The sequence below is a fragment of the Leopardus geoffroyi genome, chromosome D1 (genome assembly GCF_018350155.1).
Source record: "Leopardus geoffroyi isolate Oge1 chromosome D1, O.geoffroyi_Oge1_pat1.0, whole genome shotgun sequence".
Taxonomy (NCBI): domain Eukaryota; kingdom Metazoa; phylum Chordata; class Mammalia; order Carnivora; family Felidae; genus Leopardus; species Leopardus geoffroyi.
The window spans coordinates 719,624-738,481 of record NC_059329.1 but is presented as its reverse complement, the minus strand read 5'-3'; the positions used below and the strand labels follow the sequence as shown (position 1 = coordinate 738,481).

At 44.2% G+C, this 18,858-nt stretch overlaps 1 protein-coding gene across 8 annotated transcripts in view; it reads right to left on the bottom strand.

Annotated features, from left to right (window-relative positions):
* The window catches only part of YAP1 (Yes1 associated transcriptional regulator), a 114,284-nt gene that overhangs the window by 48,843 nt on the left and 46,583 nt on the right, over positions 1 to 18,858 (bottom strand). For all 8 annotated transcript variants that reach the window (XM_045486579.1, XM_045486584.1, XM_045486581.1 and 5 more), the window contains exon 3: positions 8,454 to 8,569. In XM_045486579.1, the coding sequence (XP_045342535.1) occupies positions 8,454 to 8,569 (116 nt within the window). The remainder of the gene's footprint in view (positions 1 to 8,453; positions 8,570 to 18,858) is intronic.

The following is an 18,858-nucleotide window of genomic DNA, read 5'->3' as shown; positions in this document are numbered from 1 at the left end:
TTTGGAAAACTCTTTATTGTTGCAGGATTCTTTTTATTTCACTGATGCTGCCTATATATGGTAGTTTATGGATATCATTTTTAAAGAATTAGCATTTTAATCTTTCACACAAATATTCCTCTTATGAGTCATAAAATTACTGTGGCAAAAGAGTAACCAGAAGTATTTAGAAATCAGTGGGAAAGACAAAAATAATATTCCAACACTTGTCAGCAGAAGAAATAAAACAGGCATTTATTTTTTTATTCAATGTAAATAACTCAATCTCTTTCTCATCCTCTCTACTCCAAAGCCAAGCAACGTTTCCAAAATTCTACAAATGATCACTGAAAACAAAGTTGAACATGGCCGCTTCTATCTGTAGGCACCAATATCCAACAACTCATGTCACAGAGAAGCTGGCAGCAAAGACACTCACATGCCAACTTTCTCCTGTATGTTCTTTAACAATATCCTCTTACTCTACAAGTTAGTCTGTTGGGTAAAATAACAGAACATTAGGCTCAGTATTTACACTAAAATCTTAGCAACTTCCAGAATTCAAATGAGCTTCACTTTCCCAAACGATTACTTCAAAAACTCCTAGAATTTTAAAAATATCTGTTATTTGTGCCCTAAGACCAGGTCAAGGAAACTCAACAGCCTTGAGTTTCTGTATATTCTCCAATCACTGCACAAAGAGAACCTCTAACATGAAGCAAAGAAGACAGGAAGGAATTCCTTTATCTAAAGCAGAGGCATTATGAAAACTTCTGATCCTCAAGCTATTGAAAAATGAAGAAACTCTATAGATCTACCTTTCAACATGATTAGCTGGGTTGTCTCCAATAAAGGAATGAAGAAATGGATACTTTGAAAATGCTACAGATTGTACAGGGCAGCACATTAATATATAAACACATACCTCAATTCCAGAATAAGTGACCTCACAGTTTTGCTTCTGTATTTTGAGGACTGGGAGATTCCTACACAGGGTGCTTATTTTAGACTCAACATAAAGGAAGACGATTTATCAGCCAATATCTATTGTTCCATTTGCCAAATGTTGCTGCCTTGTCCAGGTGAATTCTGAGTTTTAGTATTATTTAGAAAATAGTTTAGCTTTCCCCATCAGAGCACGACAGAGGCCATTAGCTGACTCGACACCAGTGGCGCACTCCATTGAGAGCAAAGTCCCAAAGCCACCAAGATTGAGAAGTGCCCTATGTAGTACGTCACTGGGTCTAACAAGACTTCAGAAGGACAAACTACAAGACACGTGATAACTGCAAGCTATTGTCACTTGCAACCTGGTTGGACTTTCACACTGAATTAACTATTCTTGTTTTTTTTTTTAACGTTTATTTATTTGAGAGAGAGCACACGTGTGCCTAAGCAGGGGAAAGGCAGAGACGGGAGAAGAGACAGAATCCCAAGCAGGCTCCGTGCTGTCAGCGCAGAGCCCGATGTGGGGCTCGAACCCACTAACCATGAGATCATGACCTCAGCCAAAATCAAGAGTCAGGTGCTCAAGCAACTGAGTCACCCAGCCGCCCCAAGTTAGTTTTTCTATTTCACAAATACTTTTATCTTCATAGTTCCCATATATTGTTTACTTGCGACTTTTTTTTTTTTAATTTTTTTTTTCAACGTTTATTCATTTTTGGGACAGAGAGAGACAGAGCATGAACGGGGGAGGGGCAGAGAGAGAGGGAGACACAGAATCGGAAACAGGCTCCAGGCTCCGAGCCATCAGCCCAGAGCCTGATGCGGGGCTCGAACTCACGGACCGCGAGATCGTGACCTGGCTGAAGTCGGACGCCTAACCGACTGCGCCACCCAGGCGCCCCTACTTGCGACTTTTAATAATATGAACTAGACACGCCCATGTTTTTAAAGCAAAAAAATGGCTGCTTCCATATTACCATTTTCTAGGAACTTCATTATCAAATCAATCAAGACATAAACTATGTACAGAAAAAAACCCCAAGTTTCCAGAGAATTAGTTATACTGGTCTTGGATTATTATGTTTTGCTTTTTACTATTCTCTTATCCTGTGGCCATCTTTTCCTAATTTACCTACATTTCCAAATGGAAAAAAAAAAAAGCAATTTTGGTTTAAATAATGATAATCTGGGATAGGAGGTTGAGAGTAATGAATGAAACACGGTCTCTGTCATTTACGCCATTCACTGCTCTGTCTTTGGGCTTTGTTGCTGTTTTATTGTTTGATATATTTTAGTATACTCTCAGTCCATATATAATCACTTCAGGTTAACAAATAATTTCCATCTTATAACCGTCAAGACCTTTCAGAAGAATCAAAAAAAAATTTCACTCTGTAAAAGAAGAAAACCTTATTTAACAGTCTACCATCTATACTAGAGAAATGTATAAGAATCTAAAAGCCAGAAAATAACACATGACTGGGATGAGAGCCAATGACCTGTATTTGAGCATAAAAAATTATTTTAAGGGTGCCTGAGTGACTCAGTCAGTTAAACATCTGACTTCAGCTCAGGTCATGATCTCAAGGTTTGTGGGTTAGAGCCCCACGTCGGGTTCTGTACTGACAGCTCAGAGCCTGCTTGGACTTCTCTCTCCTCCTCCCTCTGCCCATCCCCACTTGTGCATGTGTGTGCTCTCTCTCTCTCTCAAATTAACTTACAAATATATACATATATATTTGTGTGTGTGTATATATATATATATATATATATGTTTGTATATATATATATATATATATATATATATATACACACACACACACACACACACACACATTATTTTAAAGGGAGAGTGGCTACCTGTTAATATCAACTGCTTAAAATGTAAAATATCAGATCAGATCACACTTAACTTACCTCTTATACACCTGACAGATACCAAGCGCGATGTATCTTGAGTAATTTTTAACTATGCACAACCACGTTACGTGGACTGTGTTAATCTTCACAGCAAGCCTACTGTAAGTTCAATGTTAACTGCTGTTCCCATTTTCCAGGTGAAGACACTGGCCGCTCCTGCAGCCCATCCAAGATGGCGCAAGCAGTAAGTGACAGCGCCGGGATGCAAATCCACGTCCGCTGGACTTTAGCCCTTATTCTCCATGCCTCCGTTCACTCAGAAGGTGAAAAGCAGGATTCAAAGCTGATGAGCTACAGTCAGGAAGCAGGAAGCAGGAAGCAGGAAGCAGGAATTAGCGGCTCCTAAAGCTTCGGTCAGCTCTGCCACTTGGCTCCACGCCCTTTGCTTTTTAAAGTTAAAAACCTTACACCGATCTACCCTTTACTGGTCCTTTTACCTCATCACATCCACTCTCTGCCTGTCATTTTTCTTGGTGACCCTCTCTCTTCCCCACGGGTTAGGAGGCCCCGACAGAGACTGCATGAGGCCAGCAAACGTGATGGCAGCTTCATGTGCCTCTCTCCGCCTGCTTCCAAACAGTCTCCCCCACCGCCAAGAAGGGGGTCAGCACATTCCTCTAACACGTATCATCTCTGGTGATCAGGAGGCCATTTTCTCCACCCACCTCGAGGCATTTCCTAGGAGTTCCATGCAGGTTTTCATAGCAGGGAAATCTCAAAGAGCTGCACTGGTAGATCTGGACATTGGTCAAATAAATGCCTCACTTTAAAACATACAATGAATTCTTTAAAATGTACCTGTAAAATAGGACATCTGACTCTGCATGGGTACCAAAGGTACATTTTTAAAAAGCAGATAATTGGATTATTGCTTAATTTAAATCAAGGCTGATGATTTTTAATGATTTCGAACAGTCACCAGCCTCTGGCATTCAGTTATCTGTGGATCATCACATGGTATACTTGTCCTTGACTTTACCATTACTCTAAGATTCCACAATCTTACCGGTTATAGTTAACGAGCTACTACTCAACATTTAATATCTTCACATAAATAAAGCTGGTTAAGGAAGTATCACGTTGTCTATCATAAAAGTCACTAATGTCCCACAAACTCTCCGTATGGAGACCAATTTTACACAGATCACGAGCATGCACAAAAGGCTGTTTGCATGCTATAAACATAACACACTTGACAGAATTTCTCAAGGGCAATCATCTCAAGGAATGTTTTTAAAGTAATCTCTATGCCCAAAGTGGGGCTCAAACTCCTGACCCCGAGACCAAGAGTCACCTGCTTCACTGTCTGAGCCGCTGGGCGCCCATCATCTAGAGTAATGTAAGAGAGTAGGGCTTCTACATACTTTTATATAGGTACACGTTATTATAGATTTTTACGTAAAACGAAATAGGAATATTATCTTACTGAATGGCTCCAATCTCCTTTTAGTTTTCTTTTCCTCACTTATCAAATTCCTTTTACAAAGTTCACTGTCATTTATATGCCAATTAGGTGGACACTTAAAGGATATGAATTAATCTACTTCATAAAATCTAGTTAAGTTGGGGAACCTGGGTGGCTCAGTTGGTCCGACTCTTGGTTTCAGCTCAGGTCATGATCTCACAGTTCACGAGTTCGAGCCCCATGTCAGGCTCTGCGCTGTCACTGTGGAGCCTCCTTGGGGTTCTCTGTCTCCCTCTGTTCTCTCTCTCTCTCTCTCTTTCTCAAAAATAAACAAACATTTAAAAATAAAAAAGAATCTAGTAAATCAGGTCTCTAGAACCCTCTCCCGGTGTACCATTTAACTGGCAAATCAGTGATTTCTCAATGATACATATTAAGAAATTTGGCCAATTACAAACCCCGGGTATCCAGAGTAGCAATGGGATCCATCACTTCGACCTCATATTTTGAAAAAGAACTTACGAAAACAGAAGTAAACTGATCATGTTGCTAAACTAAATTAGACTGAATGCAAACAATAGGATTTCATCCACTCTCAGACATGGAGAGAATTTTAAAAGATCAGTCAGTTCGGTGAACCACTGAAAAGTGATACAGAAAACGGGTCTGGAGAGTCTAAAGAAAATGAGAGTTTTAAGGAGGTGGTCTGATTAGAAACAGACCAGAACACAAAGCTAGACTCGAATATTTGAAGGAGGAGAATTCTTTTTTAAAAAGCAAAAGCGAAAAAGTTCTTGCTTAAATGATTAAGGACAAAAGTGTAAGTCAAGCTGCATTTAGCATGACCGACCCAGGAAAGTGCTTCAGGAGAGACGTGCAGTGACCACTGTGTGCGCCCTGCTGAGCTGGAAGCCCCTTGCTGTTCTGTTGCAGCGAACATTCTCGAATGTATTTAAATACCTACCCTCACAATTCTTCTTGCTCACCGTCTCCAGGCTCAAAACTCTCCTGAAGAGATGACCTTGGTAGCACAGGGGGGCAGATCCGGCCAATCTCTCTTGTGGTGATCTGCGGAACCGGCACGTACCCCCCCACTCCGGAAAGCACAGCCACCAAGCACCGTGCGTGCGTCCCAACAGAGAAAGGGGAGCCCCTTGCGTAAGACCTGACTGAGGTGACATGAGAGCTGTCGTTTCACAGGAAGGGAGGATGTGACATTCGTTCCAAAGCATTTCAATACCGTGCACAAGTCCCCTATTCTTAAATGTCCACTAGCTCGGAAAAAATGAAAGCCAACCACGGAGTCGTGTGAATTCACACCATACACATGCCATCTACAGCCTCAGCACTTGACGCGGCAGTTACGCCATTTGTGTCTGTGACCAAATACAGAAGAATCTAGATTTAAATTTGTGCCATTGTAAGAATTTTCACATCCCCTTAACATCTTGCTCTCATTCTGAAACTCTGTGTGACTCCTTTTCTTTTTTAGGATCAGTTTTTGTCTTTGAGTTAAAACAAAACAAAACACTTTTTGGTTTTACCCTGTCTCTTCCTTTCTTAAAGCATCGTTCTGCGCCACCAGCCCACTGAAGACAATGACCTTGCATGCCCTCCATAAATGTTCTCTCTTCTTAAGGTGCAGTATGTACTCGGCGGCGTGCGGTGCGGTGCGGAGCCTTGTTCGGCGAGCCCCCCACACCCACCACCTTCTGGAGAAGAGCTGTCCCGTGAGCCGGGCGCACTGACAGACCGCCTCCAGCTGCGTGGAGGCTTTCCTCGGACACTGACTCTAAGCCTGGTTCACGTGTAGATTAAGAGGATGGGCTCTGGGCCTCCACCAGCAAACCCTGAATCCTGGCTTCTACCGCTTATCAACCGTGTGATTTGGGGACAATTATGTAAGTTTCCTCATACGGGAAGGGAGTCTAGTGAAAGCACCTAACTTAAGTGGCCACTGTGAGAATTAAGGGAGATGGTACAAAAGGACCCCAGAACCCTTCACATGTCTTCCTACCATTCTCTCCGACCACCCGACACATGCCCACATCTCTCTCAGGGGCCTGTCCCATTTCAGGTCAACTCTGTTCCCCCCACTCCTAACCCAGCACGCCACTTGGCTGGACGCCACTTGGCTCCAACAGTCCCTGCCCGAGTCACTCTGTTCACCAAACAAAGCTCCAGGCAAGCGTGCCTACTGGTTTATGTGCGGTATATAAAACATACTTTACAACCAAAACACGGAGCTTAAAAAATACAGGCAAATATTCTAAAACCCACTATAACCAATTTGATATATACTTTTGAATTTAAACACAAGTTTGAATACAAATTCTCCCTACTTGCTCAGGCCGTTATCATTAGAAAATGTAATAGGAAAAAATTAAACCCATGTTCTAAAGAATCACAATCAAACTTGTTACGTGCAAAATGCCTAAATCTTCCAAAATAAACTTTAAATTAATAACCTACTTATTACTGGCTTCCAGGGCATGGTTTTAGGTGGAACATGACAAAATGAATAATGTGAGTCATCTTCTTGGGACTATAAATACAAGGCAGCTTTCACAACTTTTATTTGGAAATTTGATAAAAGAGAACTAGATGTCAAGTAAAAATATCAGCCAAATACATAATATTTTGCCTTAAGACTTAAATTAAATATCACACTTAAGTTTCTGCAGAATAAGTAAATGTATTCACATTAAAACAAGCTAAATGGAAGATTAAGGGAATGAATTTTTCAACAGTTTATATAAACAAAGTTTATGACAAGAAAAGCTTCGTCATGAATCTTTCTTCATGTTTGTTTTTAGCACGTAACTCTTCAGAATTCAAGTGTCTGGCCCAGCAAGGGCAAGGACAGACCAGAGACCCCACACGCCAGCCCCGCCTTCCGGGGCAGAAGGATGATTCCAGTCCTGGGCTCTCCTGGGCCCGGAGCCGGTTGGCTGGCCTGTTGTCCCCACAGGCCAGCAGTCCTTTCCAAAGCCTGCTGCCGAAGACAGTCTACACTGCAGCCACCCACGTGGGCTGGTCAGTCTGCCGGGTGAGCAAGAGGAATGGGCCGTGACAGACACACCGTCACAGCCCTGAAGGTGGCCCATTACGGCCGCTGCCTTCTGTGCTCCGAACCGGGGCCGAGGCAGAAACCCAACCCGAAGGCTCCAATCCCAGATGCAAACACAGAGCCATGTCTTGCCAGGGCATCCCTTCCCCATCTGCACGAAGAGGCCCAAGGGGGTAGCTGTGGCCTGGGGCCCACACAGCAGAGGTACCTGACTGACTAGGAAGTCACTAAACCTTCACTCAGTACCTATTCTGCACTAGAACTGTAAATAAAAGCTTTATATGGATTATTTCCTTTAATATCTCCCCCTCTGGAGTAATGGGCAACAGAATCCCCATTATGTAGATGAGAAAACCAGCATGTTTCAACACACTGCCAACCAAGAGAAAAGAGCCATCCTCAGGTCTATCACCAGGGAAAAGGGCAGATTGCCTTCAGTAACGCATACTAGTGGTTTCTACATTGCGACCTTCCGGTTACTTTCGAGGTAGAACAAATACGCTCGTTAAAAGGTAGTCAAGAACACCACAGCTTGGCTTCCCACGCAAACCACTAAGAGAAAAAAGAAACCTCCAACTTTAAGACCTCAGACAGAAAAAAAGCAGTGGGTCAAAGTCGACTCAAACACAAGTGTGTCAAAATTAACCAAACAGAATCGGGAGACACTGACTTCAGAACTGAAACTGTAAGAACGGTGCCTTCTGGTTGCAGCCCTTCTATAGATTAGTAACTGAACAAGGCTTGGGTAAAGCATGTGATTTTGAAATAAAGGACGAAGTCTCCCACAAAAAACCAGGTAGAAACGGGGCGCCTGGGTGCAGTCGGCTGAGCTTCCGACCTCAGCTCAGGTCATGATCTCGCGGTCCGTGATTTCGAGCCCCACAGTGGGTGCTGTGCTGACAGCTCAGAGACTGGAGCCTGCTGCAGATTCTGTGTCTCCCTCTCTCTCTGCCCCACCCCCCTTCTCAAAAATAAATGAACGGGTTAAAAAAACAAAAACAAAACACGGGTAGAAATGAACGGTCGCCCATGCTCCAGTTTTCTCACAAGGATGATGACTATTTTCCATGGAAGGTCCTTGTGGTGCCCAAGCCTCTCCTCCACGTGCTCCAACGACAGGGTCTCACTCACCCGAGGCCGAGTTCATCATGTTCTGCTGCACCGGTGGGCTGGTGGGTGCCGTGACGCTCATCTGGGAGAGCATGGCCTTCCTGGGGTCCTGCCATGTTGTCGTCTGATCGATGTGACTGGGACGAAACAAACCACCGCGTTAGACGACGAACACCAGGTCCTCAAAGCAACAACCCCACCTCCCAAAGCAGAGGAGATCTATGTGCACCCACGGAAGGCCTCTCCCACGGTCACCGGCCCGCCCGTCCTCTGTGAGAACCTTCCTCGGCCTGTGCCCACTGCACTTTCACCACCCAGGTCCTACAGGAACAAGATGTGAAAAACCATGCCTGGAATTTAAGGGAAGGGAACACCATTTTCACCTCGGAGACTATTACCGCCTGCTTCTAATTTACACATAAAAGGCAATTTATAAATTAATCACCTATGACGTAGTCACATGACCAGAACCCAAAATTCACAAGAGAACCACCCACTTTTTCCTCTGGGAGCTAAGAATGCCAGTTAACACATACTTTTTTAGACCTTCAGGTAAAAATACAAAGAGGGGAAAAAATATATATGTTAATGTATATTAAAATATATATTATATATTAAAATACATATTAAATATTTAAATTAAATATTGAATTAAAATATATATTAAATATTTAAATATTAAATATATATTAAAATATATATTAAATAAAACTTATATATTATAAATATATATTCCAAAGCCAAAACAGAAGTAAAACCTAGATCTATTAAGTTTTCAGTGTCTCGTGACCATCAAAGGCCTTTGTTAAGTTGCTAAAGAAAACATTTAAACGTTTTCTGCATACTGTTAACTTACTGCAAAATATCTTATTACATAGGCACGTGGATATTTTTAATCTGTAAAACTGAGGGTGCAAAGGGTCGAAGATTCTGCGAACTAGAAGACTCCAACGTGTCTAGCACAGTATCCGACATAGGATGGTTCAAGTTTTCTTCTTCCAGCAAAGTCTGTTTCAGTGAAACAGTAACTAGAATCACTATGAATATAAAACTACCTAAGAAATTATGTTTAAGGAATACCCAGAGAAGTATTCAAACATGTATGCAAAGTTCTCTCTGTAAAATTTATAAAAGCAAAAATTTGAAAGCCAGCTAACATCTAATCAAAGGGATTGGCTAACTAAATATTATATCGTACAGCAGACTACTATACAGGCATTGAAAATATTTTAGAAGAACATTTAATAACGAAAATGTTTGTAGTACTGCTTTTTAAAGGAGGTCCTAAAACAGTATGCACAGTGTGAGGCTAACTTTAAATGTGCTGAAAACATGAGAAGGACAGACATCAACAAGTTTTAGTGTTTATTTCTGGATGGCAAAATTACAGAACTCTGCTTCGCTAATGCTAGGTTTTCCTACCATCAAACAATCATTTACAAACATTGTTTTTGAATGGGAGGTGGCCAAAAATAAGGGCTATTTTTAAAAAGTACCCCCCTCGATCATTTTTTGTGCAGCTGTTTAAATTTCATATCTGAGTCGTCTCTTCTTCAATCATTTCAAGATGAGCTGCCGTGTCAACGGTAAGGAAATGATACGCGGTCGTTAACTTTTCTGAAATGGAGCTAGAACAGATCTCCTCAATAACGTGATCTTGCCGGGGCGCCCGGGTGGTTCAGTCGGTGAAGCATCCAACTTCGGCTCGGGTCATGATCTCACGGCTCGTGAGTTCGAGTCCTACGTCAGGCTCTGTGCTGACAGCTCAGAGCCTGGAGCCCGCTTCGGATCCTGTGTCTCCCTCTCTCTCTCTCTGCCTCTCCCCTGTTCAAGCTATGTCTCCCTCCCCCTCTCTCTCTCCCTTAAAAATGAATAAACATTAAAAAAAAAACAAAAACAAAATCTTACTGACAAGACAGGAAAAAAGGATCATTACGCTCTGGCTAGAACGAACCTTAGGTATTACCTACTGGCCGTGGGAGGAGGGGATGAAGCACACGGAGACTGCACAGCTCAGAGTGACAGTGGCCCCTGTCAAGTGGAGGCCACTGCAGGCCGACCGTCAACAGAGGGAGTGTTTGTCTCTCTGGCGGAGCACACGGCTTCTCAAACCCCAGCCTCCCGCCCAGCACGCCTTTCTCCAGCAGTTGTGGGCTGTTCAGCAGCAGCACCAGCACTCGCTCAGGTGCAGACGACACAGGCACAGCCTGCTCTCTGTCTTGCCGGGGAAGCACCCCATTCCAGAAGACCAAGTCCTTCGCAAACCCACTAAAAGCTTACTCCTCCTCCTCTCCAAGCCTCCCTAGGAGCCACCAACAAATTAAAGCGTAAAATGTCTAGATGTGCAGTGCTCCTCACACTTGCAGATCTTACACATGGTAATGCATGTAGTCATACTGGAAACAAGCTTAACATCCACGAGAACAAAACGGAGAGAAATGTTTCTCACCGCCTGTTTAATGTTAAGAAAGCAGGAAAGGAAATGGCCAAGTGATTACGACGGGCCGATAAATTTCAACGTATGTGTCACTGCATACTCCTGGTCTCCAGGCTTCCTAAAGGCCCTCCACTTGCGAGGACCAAGGAGAAGAGTGGGGTGCACTGGAAGCAGGCTCAGGATGCGGACTGCTCCAAGTTTCTGAATACTCAGCAGTTGGGTTTCTCTCAAAACTAATCAATGACACAAACCATCTTAACCGACTTATAATTAAGTTGGCCTCTACGTGAGAGCTGAGAAGATCCTGTTCTGATGGCCAACCATAACCACCACATGAACATTCTGGAATGTGGGCACCAATGTGTAAATATGCTCTCAATGCACCTTTCTCCTTGAAATAAATTATGGTTTTGAATATAATACAGAGAATGTATACTTTTACTGCTGTCAAGAGATCAATTATTTTGCTGAAACGTTATGTAAGCACACAAATGCTAAAATTTCTCTTCCTGAAAAAGCTCTTAAACCCCAGTTAATTCAGAGCCCTATCAAGCTGTACTATGTCACCTCAGCTAATGTCCCATTTGCTTAAAAAGTATCTACATCTTCGGGGCGCCTGGGTGGCTCCGTCAGTTAAGCATCTGACTCTTGGTTTCTGCTCAGGTCATGATCTCATGGTTCATGGGATTGAGCCCCTCCCTTCCCCGCCCCGTCGGGCTCTGTGCTGACAGTGCAGAGCCTGCTTGCTATTCACTCTCTCCCTCTCTCTCTGCCCATCCTCCACTCTCTCTCAAAATAAATTAAAAAAAAAAAAAAAAAAAGACCATCTAAATCTCCTTAATAAAGATGGCATTATCTAAATTGCCCGACCATAAAAGCATGTAATCATTTAGATGCCAAAGAAAATATAAAATAAAATTTACCTTAGAATTTGCTTTCACTTAGTCTGTAAGATTAAATCATGAAAAATACTGTTTTATCCTAATAAGTCAATTTGAAACAGTATACCCCAAAATATCCAGCCTTCCTTTTTATCCTAAGAACAAGAATCTTTACCAAAACATTTCATACCACACAGAAGTATTCTTGAAAACTCCAAGCAACAGTTTGCAAGCCTCCTATCCCCCCGGACACGCGCGCGGCACCCCCCCTCACCTCCGCCGGTCCCTGGGCCGGAGCCGTGTTCTCTGAGGCCCTCCCCGTCCACGCCACCTAAAATGTGTCCTGTCTAAACCCAGTCTTCTCCCTCTTCTTTGTTCTATTTTTTTCCTGATAATCTGACATATGTTACTTATTTTGTTTGCCTGTCCCCTCCAACGAACAAAAAGCTCCAGGGAAATAGGGACTTTTATCCGTTTTATCAACTACAATCATCTTCGGTGATTAGAAGCGTGACAGATATCTGTCAGTGAATTAATGAAAAGAAAGCTTTTTTTCTTTTTTGCCCCAAGAACATCAAACTTTCTCTCAAGGTCACCCACCCACCTCCTCCAGAAAAGAAACCACTCGGGATGAGAGATCCAGCAGAACGAGCAGCAAGGAGGGCACGGGCCACGATGGCAAGAGGGGCGGGGGCGGCAGGAAGAGGGCAGGGTAAACGGGGGTGAGGCGGCCGAGCGAGCTGTGCCCAGGGAGGCAAGCGGAGCTACGACCAGATGCGGAAGAGGTTTGGTGTTTAAGAGGAAAACAGACACATTTAAATGTGGACAGAAAGAGACAAGCTGAAGATGTGCTAGGGGGTCACTGCACACGGTAGGAAGGAACGGACTGTGGGCCCGGCTTCCACTGCATCAGCCGGCGGACGGGGCGAAGGAAGGAATCCTGGCTGGTCGGAGCAGGAGTTCTGGGGTGAGGATTTCCATTCTCTTAAGTAAGAAACAGCAGGACGACGGATGAGGCTGGTATTACTGGTAGTCCCGCTACGCAAATGAAAACTGGGGGACTGGCACGAGGTCGCACGTCCAGTACACAAGAGGACTGCACGTGGTACCCAGGAATTCTGAAAACAATTTATGTACCAAATATATGAAAAGGACAGCACTCAAAAATGTTAAGTTCTGGGTCATAGATACCAAATGACAAAACTATTGTAAAAATGCTAAGAGGGTAGAATAAAAAGACACGGGCGTTGAAGATTCAATAGAAGACGCCAGAATATTACAAAACACAATCGCTATTACCACTAGGATGTGAGCTTCTTGAAGGAGGTGCACCCGAAGAGTGCGGGGAACCTAGCGTAGCTCGGCACGTTCCCGAGGGAATCATATTAAACCAGTGTGCGTTACTTAAGAACAGGGGTGATGAAGAGTCCACATAAATGCTAATATGAAAAGGGTTTGAAAAGAATTGTCACTCACACTACACTGATTCTAAAAAACGTCAAATTATAAATAGCAATCAAAATATATAAACCAAGAAAATCAAATCAAGGGAAACTCCTAGAACAGTATTTTCCGAGTTTTAAAATATGCGTGGTTATACACCGCATAGAAACAAAGGTTCAGTTCATCATGTTTCTACAAAGTCTGGATGCTGAACTTATTACAGGAAACAAGAAGTGTGAAATCTTATAGCACCTTAAAAATATGTAAATAAACCTTTGCTATTATTTTGGAACAGAAAAGCAACTGGATTTATGACCAAGATAAACCCTATGATCTCACTCTGGAGCGGCAAAAGCCGGCAGACAATGAACTTGTCAACTTTGGGACTGATGAAATGTAAGCGGCTGTACTTGACGGAGGTGCACGCCTGACAATGGTCTCTCCCGCATACACAGTGGCTTGTCGGTCTTACTTTACATGGCACAGTCTGGTCTCACGTACCAGATGACTTAGCAAAATGTATACACAACCAAAAAAGGGGCAGAAATACTGAAGTAAATAAACCACTAGAAAACGGACGTTCTGCGTAGTCCCACAAGTTCATCACAGCTATGGTATTTACAAATATTTATGGAGCTCAGGGCGCCTGGGTGGCTCAGCTGGTTAAGCATCTGACTCTTGGTTTCTGCTCAGTTCATGATCTTGTGGCTCGTGAGATCGAGCCCCACGTCGGGGCTTGGGATTCTCTCTCTCTCCCTCTCTGCCCCACTCCTGCTTGCACTCACTCAATTTCAAAATAAAATAAACTTAAAAAAAAAAAATCTGTAAGGAGCTTTGTATTTACACTCTCCCGTCCGGAGTACATCTTAAGAAGCTCAAACCTGGGCCTTGAAGATGCAGGGACTCTGACCTTAAAAAGAATAAGACTATCATTGCCACACCTCCAAATTACCGGGGAAACCATAAGAACAGGAAGCTACGATGGGAGGGCCCAAGCCCTCATTCCCCCAGGACCGCTGTTCAGCAAGGAGGATGACAGCGTGCCATTGTGTCTGGACTCTCTCGGAAAGGTTGGAAAAAACACTAACAATAACAACAACAAAACAATAAAGACAACAACGTACAGTTTATTAAGATTAAGAGACTTGTCCAAGGGCAGATGAGCTGGGATGTACTCAGAACTAGTATGAAATCTCCAGTCTCTGTACTATCGACGCTTCCTCTTATGACGTGAGAGCATCTGGGGTGCTGTTTAGATGCCTTAAGACAACCTCGCCATCACCACCTCCGTCCTCCAGTCCTCGCATAATTAAGCGCGAGTAGACAAATATCTGCAACGACACCCAGCACAGAAACCCAGGATCACATTCTTCTGAATCTCTCCGGCTCACATACAACAGGACCGTGGTAGATGAGAGCAGTTGCCAGGATTTCGGAGGATGGGCTCAGGGACACACAAACATGACCTCTCCCAGACCCCTTGGATACTACGGGAAGAGGGGAGGAGAAACCCTCCATACAGGTTCTGAATGTCAAATGTCCCACAGGAGTGCCCAGCTGCCTCAGTCAGAGGAGCAAAATCTCGGAGTTGTGAGTTTGAGCCCCACGCTGGGCATAGAGATTACTTAAAATGAGTAAAATGTGCAAGAAGAGAAGAGGAGAGGAGAGACGAGACGAGACCCACCGACACTTTCCCACACGTCAGATACCACGCTGGCTCCCCACAGAAGCCCTAGGATTTACTGTGCAGGGGAAAGTTGCCAACCTCTGCTGACTTCTCCCAGGACGCTGTAGCTCTTCCACGGAGACGGTGACCACAGTGACAGGGACCGCACGGGAGAAGCCGGTGCTGAGAAGCAGGCAGCGGGCCCGATCAGGACTTCCCTAGCTGAGAACGGAACCCCCCACATCTGCCCTCGTCCCCTGCTCAAGAACAGTCCTTCCTTAACAAAGAGGACAGCAGAGCTGGCCCTCAGTCACCCTGCCGGCAAGCAGCAGAGCCAGGATTAAAACGTCTTCTACCTTCTGGCTCAGTGCTCTTTCCACCTCATCTTACTGGTCTCTAAGTAGAAAAGGGTTTTCTAAAATGCTAAACTGCCACTCTAGCACAAGAGAATTTCTTCAAGGAATGTAATTACAAGAGAGACTCGGGCGCCTGGGTGGCTCAGGTGACTGAGCATCCAACTCTTGGTTTTGGCTCAGGTTACAATGTCCCAGTCATGGGATTGAGCCCCACAGCAGGCTCCGACCTGCCAGTGCAGAGACTGCCTGGGAGTCTCTGTCTCTGTCTCTCTCTCTCTCTCCTTCTGTCCCTCCCCCACTAGCACTCTGCCTCAAAATAAATAAAACTTAAAAAGAGGGAGAGAGAGAGACTCAGAATCCTTTTATTTGTTTTTTAATATTTAATGTTAATTTTTTTTTTTTAGAGACTGAGTGTAAGCGGGGGGGTGGGGGGGGGGGTGGGCAGAGAGAGAGAGAGAGGGAGACACAGAATCTGAAGCAGGCTCCAGGCTCTCAGCACACAGCCTGGTGTGGGGCTCGAACCCACCCTGAGATCATGACCTGAACCAAAGTCGGACATTTAACCGACTGAGCCACCCAGGTGCCTCTCAGAATCCTTTTAAATGCTTTCTTTTCACGGCCCGCCTTTGGTTCAGTTAAGTGACCAACTCTTGGTATTGGCTCAGATCACAATCTCATGGTTCATGAGTTTGAGCCTCGCATCCAGCTCTGTGTTGACAGCGCAGAGCCCATTTAAGATTCCCTCTCTCTCTCTGCTCCTACCCTGCTGGCTCTCTCTTTCGAAATAAATAAATAAAAACTTAAAAACAAACAAAAAAAAAACCCTTAAATGCTTTCTTTTCCAATTCATCAACTATGAAGACTAAAAATTCAGGACTAGCAAATGAGTTCTGCCATCAGAAGAGAAGGTGACCTTTATTACAGAGAAGGCACGATCATCATTAAAGAATGGTAATGATCAGTTAATTGGTAAAGACATAAATTGGTTTTGGGGTACTATGTGTTTCTATTCCTTTAAATTGGTGGTTTGTACTCTAAAAATTTATGCTGGTTTTGTTTTCCCTGCTGTGTTTCTTACTTTAAAACAAGCTTTCTGGCACTGGTATAACCTGAGATACATGCTAACACACGGTGCTTCCGTCTCTAGGCACGGTCTTCTTGTTACATGACAGTTCCTGAGCGCCAGTAAAAATACTGGCGTCAAAGACTCCGGTTAAATCGTCCTCAGAATCTACCAAAAGTAACTCTTCCTAGTGTTTACCTCAACAACACAAATGCGTTCCATGATGAGCAGTGAGCCACACACAATGGCTTAGACGACACATATTTCTTTAAAAACCCATGCAAACCAGGTGCTGTCAGCACCATATAATCAGCAGCCATCTAGCCTAACAGGAGTCTCTTACTCTTTTGAAACATCTGGAGGCAGGGCCTGGGTGGCTCAGTCGGTTGAGTGTCGACTTCGGCTCAGGTCATGACCTCACCACTTGAGAGTCTGAGCACCGAGTCAGGCTCTGTGCTGACAGCTCAGAGCCTGGAGCCTGCTTCCGATTCTGTGTCCCCCTCTCTCTCTGCCCCTCCCTCGCTCATGCTCTCTCTCAAGGAAAAATAAAACAGTAAAAAAAAAAAAAAAGAAAAGAAACATCTGCTACATTTCTCCAGACTACTTCAGGCCATCTTTTCCCCAACTGGACTATAAAACACCTAACTTCCATCTACCCTTTCAGAGACCCAAATCCCTCCTTCTAGAAACCTCTCTGTGGAACAGCAAGAAAAGTTAAAACAGACATGGATTGAAATCCCAGGTCCGACAATGATAATCTGGGTTGTACAGGCAGGTCACTTTTTTTTTTTTTTTTAAGTTTATTCATTTATTTTGAGAGAGAGAGAGAGAAAAAAAATCCCAAGCAGGGTCCGTGCTCTCAGTGAAGAGCCCGAAGTGGGGCTTGAACTCATGAACTGCAAGATCATGACCTGGGCCGAAGTCAGAAGCTTAACTGACTGAGCCCACCAGGTGCCCCAAAGGCATGTCATTTTATCAAAATGTTTCATCTTCACTAAAACGGGAATGATTTATTTACTTACTTCCTAGGGCTGCAAGGATTAAATTCAGTTATATAAAAGCAGTAGTAATGTGGCCCCTCCAACACAAAGGCATCAAATATCTTTCTTGGCTTTGTTCCTGTGTTAGCCCACTATTTAAAATAGGAAAAACTCGGGGAACCGGGGTGGCTCAGTTGGTCAAGCGTCCATCTGACTCTTGATTTCAGATCAGGTCATCGAGTCGGGACTTTGGACCCCAGGTCAGGCTCTGCACTAATAGTGCTTGAGTTCTCTCTCTCTCTCTCTGTCCCTCCCCTACTCACACTCTCTCTGTTTAAAATAAATTAAAAAGAAAAACAAAAGATGCTTTTCTAAAAAAAATAATAATAAAATAAAATAGGAAAAACTTCATAATGGATGGGCCAAGTCAAGAACGTTTAAGCACCTGGGAAAAAGTATGGTTTTCACCTGATGGCGACAAAGAGACACAGCAGGGAGACAGGACAACTTTCAGGGAAGGAAACAGAAATGACAGAAATGTTTCTGGACCATTAATTCAATTTGCACACACACCCAGCTATGAATAGGAAGGAACCAGAACTGTAACGACCCAGGTGTAGACAGACTGACTCCTGGGACAAGAGCAACAACGGAATTTGGGGATAAAGGAGAAATCTCAGTCCTGTAACCAAACGTCTCAGAATGTTCATTGTTGAAAACCTCTTCATACAATCATTTTTTCACATAGGCTGTAAGAGGCTCAACTCTGTTAATCTAAATTCCAAGACAAAAGGGGGAGAGGAAACATTTCTTAAGTAACCAGCAAAGTCCACCCCAACGAATTCTAAAATGCTCTTCCAATTCGTGCTCGTATGCTGTTATCAAACACTGAACACCTAATCCTGTAAGGGATAACTGAGCCAACATCATGGGAAACGGGTTTTACAGTAACAAAAACACTGAGGAGTTCCTTACATCTATTCCCAACGCTTGGGATGAACTTGATGCTGCTCATGAATAAAAGTACTGGAAAAGTAAGCTAGTGAGGCTCCATGCAGCAACTTCAGTAGAAGACACAGATGCTGATGCGGGGGTCCCGGTCAGAAGCCACCCCCCCCCCCACAAAGGGGGGCCTCAGGCCAGCTCCGGGGGGGGGGGCGGGGAGCGGGGGACAGAGCTGCTGCAGCAGTAAATCCAAAGCTTCCCAAGCCCCCTGGAGAGCAGCCTGCACAGTCAAGGGTGAGACCAGACCCCATCACCATCACCTCCATCACCATCACCTCCGCTGAGGGGCTCACGCCTGCAGGGTTAACTCTTCCGTGTCCATGAAGAACTACACGGTTCAGATGCCAGACTTCAGGAAAGCAAAATTCAACAACCTGCAGGGAAAACTCGAAGTTTTTCCCCGTTCCTGCAAAAGGGCACGGCAAACTCCGTGAGTCCCACCCACCTCCCGCTGGCTGGCTGGCCACTCTGCTCTGCGTCCCACTGTCCCATCGTGCCTGCCAGTGACGGGGACCAAAGCTAGAACCACTGCAGTCTTTCTACCTCCCGTCTGACTCCGCACCAGCATTTTACTGGGGGCGGCGGGGGTGGTGGC